The sequence below is a fragment of the Acyrthosiphon pisum genome, chromosome A1 (assembly GCF_005508785.2).
Source record: "Acyrthosiphon pisum isolate AL4f chromosome A1, pea_aphid_22Mar2018_4r6ur, whole genome shotgun sequence".
In the NCBI taxonomy this organism is placed as follows: Eukaryota; Metazoa; Arthropoda; class Insecta; order Hemiptera; family Aphididae; genus Acyrthosiphon; species Acyrthosiphon pisum.
Genome location: NC_042494.1, coordinates 65,402,544 through 65,411,207, shown reverse-complemented (window position 1 = coordinate 65,411,207; position 8,664 = coordinate 65,402,544). Strand labels below are relative to the sequence as shown.

The 8,664-nt window shown below is 25.5% G+C and overlaps 1 protein-coding gene across 4 annotated transcripts; it reads right to left on the bottom strand.

Annotated features, from left to right (window-relative positions):
- Positions 1–758: 758 nt before the first annotated feature.
- On the bottom strand, positions 759–5,036 carry LOC100162873 (cytochrome b561). Of its 4 annotated transcripts, XM_008185363.3 has the most exons (7): positions 4,776–5,007; positions 4,500–4,618; positions 4,295–4,436; positions 3,502–3,710; positions 1,517–1,671; positions 1,289–1,455; positions 759–1,159 (listed from the first exon to the last, which is right to left on the bottom strand). In XM_008185363.3, exons 2-6 carry the CDS (start codon positions 4,575–4,577, stop codon positions 1,305–1,307), a joined length of 735 nt encoding a protein of 244 aa, XP_008183585.1. In that variant the 5' UTR covers positions 4,578–4,618; positions 4,776–5,007; the 3' UTR covers positions 759–1,159; positions 1,289–1,304. The 4 variants fall into 4 exon arrangements, with proteins under 4 accessions (XP_008183585.1, XP_016660285.1, XP_016660284.1 ...); XM_016804796.2 differs by having other exon boundaries at positions 759–1,455; positions 4,500–4,714; positions 4,776–5,036; XM_016804795.2 differs by having other exon boundaries at positions 759–1,455; positions 4,500–4,717; positions 4,776–5,008.
- Between the last annotated feature and the right edge of the window lie 3,628 nt (positions 5,037–8,664).

The window sequence follows — 8,664 nt, the reverse complement described above, 5'->3', positions numbered from 1 at the left end:
CAGTGGATCACGAGTCAAAAAGGTTAAACATTACTAGTCAAAACAATAGATAGGATGAAAAATATTTTTATATTAAAAAATGTAAAATTACTAGGTATTCATTAGGTTTATCGTTGACAAAACACTTTAAATCCAATACAAATTTTAATAAAAATTATTTTGGGCATTAATTTGGTCCCCCCCCCCCCCCCCCCCGTCCAAGTAAAAAAAAAAAAATAGTTTGGGTACGCAAAAAAAAAATAAAAATAGTAGAGGAGCTCCGTCCCCCTGCGCACCTCCCCAATTCAAGCACTGCTACTACCTATATAATATATAATAGTCTATGATATTCTATATTCTATAACACATATTAACACTATAACAGTGTAAGTGTTCGACGAGGATTTAGATTTTTGAAAGAAAAAGTTAAAGACTCCGAGCTCAACATTGTAATAGTTAAGTTAAGTTACCTAGTTAAGTTAATATTCAACCAACGATTGTAATGAATGTTTACTGTTTGTAGTTTGAATATTGTGACAACAGTTTTTTGATATTATACATAATAAATATTAAATAACAATTAACAATTCACCATAATTTAAACATATTTAATATTATGTATTACATTTATTATCAATTATATTAGATATCACTTATTATAATTTAAGTACAGCGGAGTTATGATCATAAATTACAATTACAAATATAGAAATAATAAAATAAATCACTTCGTTATAAATACTATACAACATCATAAACATTTTTTAGTCGTTGTTATATAATTTAAAATACCCATAGGTAATCTATACACTATTTCATTTCGATAGGTTGGGTATCCTCGTAATTGTGCACGTTCCTGATATCAACGGCGTACACACATTGGGTGGGTGTTGGCCCCCTCACCCTAACTTTTTTTTACGCATAGAAATATAAAAATGAATACAATTAAAAAAATATTTTGATATATAATATACTTTGTATGTAATGCATGGAAAATATCTTTTACGACACTGACTTATATGTAAATAGTAATTAGTAGGTACTTAAATACCTACCTAATTACTAAATACAGATTTCTTCAGCTAATAACTATGCATTTAATTTTCAATATAAATATCTAATACTGAACGAATATTAAAATATTAAACAATTTAAATTTGCAAATACATCCATCTAAACTCTAAAATATAAAAAAAAAAATAAAATCGAATAAATAAAAAAAAAAATATAATCTATGGTTTATACATTTGGTCGATATTTAGTATAATATTTTACTTGAGTGTACAAAAAACAAAACTTTACAACTTACATTTTCTAGAACTTTATTAAAGTAGAGTCTCATATTCTAGTTTAGGGTGTCTCTTGAATTCAGGTTTGGTAATCATATAAACCACTAATAAACAGTAAAATACACATAGAATACCTAAAATGTTTCCAAGAACACCTTCTGCCGGGAGCAGTTTATATTGTTTGTCCCTGTAAAAATAGTGAAATTGTAGTTAAACGTTCAACCTCGTCAAAAATAAATAACACGTACAAAGAAAAAATTATTTTTTCACAGAATCCTAGTACGGCAGTTGCAACTGCTAATATGAAGATGGAAATACCAAAGAACACGTGATACGGTGCCAAAGTTTCTCTATGTTGTTTAGCTGCTCCCGGATATAAGAAACACCAGAGTCCACTAAATAGCTGTAGAGTATAACACAGTTTTAAAAATGCAATATTATGTATATTATTAATTATATATATAAATATATTATATAAGATGTTCAAAAAAATCGGTAACGCTTTAATTACGGTTAGCATATTTTTATACCTACGTATAACAATAACAGATAAGACTGCTGCACATTTATTAGGTAAAATATATTTAATCACCTCATTAATTATATCATATCATCGTTTAGTAGTCCTAATTAGATCGTTTCTAAACTTTTTGAATAGATGCCTATTGTATATTATTATTATTATATATTTGAGGAAAAAAATAATTACAAATTGAAAATATATAGAATGTTTGCAAAATATTGATTTGAATAATAACCAAGATTGGTGCGTAAAAAATAATTTATTTTTGAGCGTAAATAAATGTATAAATATTTCGTTGTTATTAGAGAATAATGCTATCGTAGTAAATTATTATTTAAATGACAGTACAACGATTGATTACGGTTAACGATTTTGGTATTAATTTTGATTGAAAATTGTCTTTTGGCACCTAACCATATTGACTTCATAAAAAAAGACATTTTAGAAATTAGGCATATTAACCTGTATACAGTAGGTATAGGGACTTTTAGGACGAGACTATTCTTTAAAATTACTACCTATACCTATTGCTCATTGGTTCACCACGTTTGGAATACGGATCATACAGTCATAATATTATGGAACTAGAATTCTTTAAGTCAATTAGGTACATATGTTATATGAAATTTAAAATAACTTCCTTAGATTTCTTTCATTTAAATTCCGTGTCGAAAGAATTCCACATTCAAAGTATACAGGTGTTGAAGAATATTTTAATCGACCAAATTTAAAAATAGTACCTAGGCGTATTTAACAACTTATAATGAATTTAAATTACTAAATAATTTAATCAATTGCCCTGAATTACTGAAACGTATTAACTTTAAAATATACTTTATAGGATCACGTGAGAAGTCCTTACTGTATCTAAAAAACACTACTAGAAATTACTCATTGAATTCTCAATGCAAATGTCTTAAAAGGACATCACACAAGCATAACTCCGCCCTACAACTTGTAGGCTACAATTGCGTAACAATGCAAATTTACGCTCAGTAGATCACATTTAAAAATTATAATGAATTTACCTTATATGAAACATGATAGTAAGAACATCATCTGTGTTTCTGTGTGGGTTTTTACTAAATTTAAGTTTTTAAGTTAGTTATGAATTTAGGCTATATTATTATATACCTACGCAAAAAGCAAAACTTGCTAAAAAATTAAGGTATAGTAAAAAACCCATATATAAACACAGATAATGTTCTTACCGACTTACTATCAAGTTTTATAAATCGTAATAATAGGTCAATATTCACTCTAATTTTTAAACAATCGAAGATTAACGTGTTCTGCTGAGCGTACATTCCCTATGGTACGCGTTTGTAAGACGGAGACAACAAATCCAAGTGTTACGTAATTTTAATATTACCCTATATAGGTAACACTATAAAAGATATGGAATTTTTCAATTTATCTCTCAACGAATTTTCATTACAGTTATAACTATTTAAAATTATTATTCACTTTATTTTATTTATTCATATAGTTTAATTATATACTTATACTTAACTCATTATTGTCGTGATTGTTTATTACATTTCATATACTTATTTTACTAAATACTTAGATATATTATATTTTAATTTAAGATTTGTATCATGTTTAATATTTATAAGCTATTTACATTGTACACTGTCTTGTTAATATGGTAATTGGAATTGAATTCCGCCAATAAAGATTATTATTTCATGTATTAAGTAAACTTACCTGAGATAAGAACATTACAATAGTGAGAACTCCTAACCAACTGTGTAAAGAATACAAATGAGGAATTGGAGGTTTAGCATATTGGTGTGAAACAAAAGCAGCAAATCCAGCAATTACGATAAGGATTAATATACAACCATGAATAAGCGCATGTTGGTTTTTTAATTTTCGTTTCGTATTATTCTGAAATGTACGATAATGAAGAATAGCTGAAAATAAAATAAATAATGTAAATAACACAAAATATGTATAACTTCAAAATCTATTTTGTTAAGAAAATTGGAGCATTTTAAATTAAAAATGTAGAATATTTTTTACAACATTTACTTGTTTTGTTTATTTAAAATTCACGAACTTTATTTTATTTTATTATTATAATGCTGTTTTATAAATTAAATTAATCATTATTATAATATTATCCAACTCCTTAAACATTGTAATATTGTATACATTTTGATAGACCTCCGTCAAATTTGAATTTTGAAACGTTTTGATGTTAATAATTATTGTGCTATAATGAGTGATTTTTTCGGACTAAAATCTCACATGGTTGGTAATTAAACTAATTTGATAATCACAATTTCGGAATATTCTTACTTTTTCTAGAAACAAAATGCACCGGACATTGCAAAACTCTAGGCACATGCATTATACCTCGCATTTATGCAGTAATTCGGGGCTTCATATTTTACAAGTTCTGAATATACTTAAAGATATTAATTCAATTTTGGAACACAATATCTTCAACAATTATGTTTTATAAATTCTAATAATATATTTTGTTGAAACTTACAATTTGCCAATAAATAAATGAATGCAATTGTCATCAATAGTGGATGCCAATTGAATATTATTTTAGGTTCAGTTATACTAAACCCTCCTCGATATTGAACAATCCAATTGTATACATAAAATATGAGTGTTAATCCAATTATCTAAAATTAAAACTTATAAAAACGAATATCATTAAACAACATAATATTGTTTAAATATATTACCTGAAATATTATATAGAACCTAGTATACAAACTAGTCCGGCCATTGTCACTAGACATACTATGACCGATTAATCGCATTCTTCAGTTTGATTTCCTACAAAATTATTCTGCAAGCTCAGCTGTAATATTTTAACTATTGTTAATAGTTAGTTAGTTACTTAGTTTATATTAATATAATCATGATATAATTCTTGAAATCAGCGCAATAAATGTACCTACTAAAAACAGTAAAATCTATTTCAAATGTATAGAATTAATAACGAACATTAGATTTACCTGAGTGTTGGTATTCAAGTGTTTTGAACGAGTGTTAAATATTGACTGCCAATACTACCTACTGCTAAGTGCAGTCATTGTCGCTGTAACATATTACATACAGCGTGAATGCGTGATTCTTTTATGTTAATCATTATTTAATACAACTATAGTCATTCGTTTAACAAGAAACCTACTAAATTTTAAGATTATATACATATAATCTTGTACATAAAAAATAATATTTAGTTTAGAATATCTACTTTAGATGATAGAAGATAAATAAAACAAATGCATATTTAATACTTAATAATGAGGCATATCTTTTTACTTAATAATACATCTTAATTTAGTATATATATTAGACACCTTATAGGTTAAAATTTTCTGTTGTCTAATAAAAATGATAAATTTTTGACCTATGACATGAATCAATCAAATTACGAGGGAACATTATATTATCTGAAGTTGTACCGTGCGCATAATGTTATGCTTAGATTATATTTTTGTCTAGATATAGATAAGTTATCTCAACTCAACAATTCTATAGATATGTATAGATAATGAAAAAAATTACTTAATATATCTAGCCATATAGGTATCTAGGTAGAAATAAGATGTTTTTTTACATCTTATTCTTAAGAAACATAATTTAGTAAGACATTTGTTTCTTGTTTCATAATATCAGTACTAATATTAGTTTAATTTAAATATCACTGATAATTATTAATAAATGTTAAATAATTTAAATTATCATGTACATTCATATACATGGCTATAATTTCATTCTTAGATGACAGAATAGACCTTATACTAAGGAGTATAAGGTCTATGGATTGCAGTTAGAATAATTATTGTTAGGTAGTAGGTACCAATAATTTTGTAATTTATCTAAATAAGATATAAAGATTCTATGATTTATGCTAAATAAATATATCTTACTAAATTTAGCTATTGCACAACACTAAGTCAATACATTCTTCATATACAGTCTTAACTCGATAATTTGAAATTCAGTTGACCGACCTAAAAATTCGATTAACCCATAGTGTTTGAATATTCGAGGGGGAAAAATAATTAATTCGAATTAAAGAGAGGTAGACAATTGTATCACGTACGTACATTGTATAATATATTTATTATTGTATATGTTTATGTAGATACATTAACATTATATGTATGTTTTATTAAATGTTATTAAATAAATTTGCTATTTTTTTGTTGGCCATTATCTGGTCCTAGCGTTATTTAACTCACTGATAACTTCAAAACTAATAAACTAGGTACGCTAATATTTTATCGCTGTCGTTATTAGTTTGATCACGTCAATAAGGTTATTTAATATTTATACATAATCGTTATATAATAGCTATAGGTATAAAAAATGTATTTAAACTTATACATATACGATAAAGAAGTCTAATTATAGAGGTTCTGGCAAAAAAAGTTCGAATTGTAATGTGTCTCCTACCGACAGACATTTCGGATCATCGAAGAGACCGAAATAAATGTATTTTCTTCTAATTATAGAGGGGACCAAGCGTTTAGTTAGAATTATGGAGTTTTTCGAATTACTAAGGTTCGAGTTATCGAGTGACGGACTGTATTAAAATTTTAAATATAATACTAATCACAACTATATACTTGAAGATAAGTTGTTACTAACTGCCATATATATTATGACTGTGCTGTATAGCATATCTATACCAAATTATATAGTTTACGTATTCGTTATAGGCCAATAAGTCTATAATACTAACATATTATAAAACCACTCAACAATAATTCTGTTAATTTTAGATTCCGACTGGAGCGGGGAATGTATTGATTTTAGAATGATATGTGTGTTTAATTTTTATAATTTTTTTGTTTATTTATAAGTAATCAAAATAATGCTTCGATTTTCAACTTCAGTATGTTTTCTCATGGGTAAATCGAATCTAGTTGGTACTTTTAAGAGATAAATATAGAAAACTCCCAAAAGTTAGCAACAAAACAGAAATTTAGGGAAATGGAAGTTTTTCAATAAATAAGCATTAACACCTTTTTAGTTTTTAAACACCTTAAAATGCTGACAAAATATTTTAATATTTTAATATTTTGAGCTATTTATAGGCATATATACAATATTTATTTTTATTAGTATTTTTTTTTTATTTTTGTCAATAAACTTTGCCGTCAAAAAATTTAAAATGCAAAAATATGCAATTAATTTTGAGTTAGAATTCATAAAAAATTTCCTTTTTTTATGTAAGATATCAAAATTAAATACACGATTCTTCATACGTTTTTTTACTTTTAACAGAAAAAAAAATGTTCACTGGAAATTCGCATTAATGTTTTATGAAGTTGAAATGTTTACAACATTGAATATTCACCCGTTAAAAAGTTGACCCATTATTTTGTTGTAATTTATTCAATGAATAACTGTAGATCTTGAAATTTTCCCCATAGATAAAAATTAGCATTTTCTACGCATGAATAGTTTTAAGAATGTAGTTATTCAATATTGTTAATATTACATAATATGCGTTAAAACAAGGTTTCTTATAAGTGGTTTATACTCTAACCAAAAAATCTAAGAAATATACTAACACGTTTTTTTATTGACAATTTAGATTCAAATTAGGACAAGATTAGATATTTTAGTTGAAAGGCGCTTGTCGCCAAAAACTTTTATCTCTCTATCGTACAACACCACCTATATCATTATAATTTATAATAATCTTATCCATTAATACTACTCATTATTCCCTCAATAATATAATTTCAATATTCAAATTAAACAATATCCCATGTATTTTGATAACATTGTATATTTCTATTATTATTATTATTGTTATTTTTATAATATTTATAAGTTATATAAACAGTTAATTATCTTATATTCTGCAAATAGTCACTTTCAAACTTTTTGAATTTATAACCATTACTTAAATATTATAATTGTTAAGCTATAATAGTTTATGCTTGAAGATAATAAAGTATAAAAATGAAAAAATCTATTACTAACAAGTGTATTACTTATAGCCAAGGCTCCTAAGTTCATATTTGCATATAATTTTTGCTAAGTTATGTCTAATGCTATATGACATTTCAAGGTACCACGGTTAAATATATGAAGTTTTATTTTGCATGTTTTTGCATATTTATAGGTTATTTGCCTACTTGGCATATTTATGCATATTTCTATTTTATCGGGCATATTATACATGATTTTGATATTCCTAATCATATTATTATAATATCAATATGCATTTTTTTATGGAAAGAATCAACATTAGATGAAAAAAAAGACGATCGTTTATCGAAAGTTTCAGATTTAAAATGAATTATTGACAAAGACGTACATTATACAATATACGCAGTTCATGAAGGCTCAAGAATAGTATTTAAAATCTATTTTAGATTCTGAGTGGAATAATGAATGTATTGATGTATTGATCTGTTTACGGATATACTTAGTTTCCAACTTTTTTAGGTTTTTTTTTCTATGAATGTCAATAAAACTTTATTTGTTTGGTAAAAAGTTTGAAAATTTAATACAAAGCTCCTATTATGTTGTTACATTGACGTTTGAAAAATATTGAAAATCCTTAATTACAGTTTATTTTTAAAGTTCAAATATTAACAAAATACGGAAAAAACACGAAATTTTGCAAATTATTTTTAGTTAGAAATTCATAAAAATTTTTCTTTTTAAATCTAAGATTTGAAAACGTAATGCAAGATTTTTCATAAGTTTATCTACCTTATCAAAAAAAAAATGTCTACCGGAAGTGAAATTAAATTTTTATGAGCATATTAAATTACAAATTTGTTATTCACTCGATTTCTCATGTAACGATTTTTCTTATTTTGATATATTAAAAAACTATTGACTCTAGATACATGCAAATTTCACTGAATG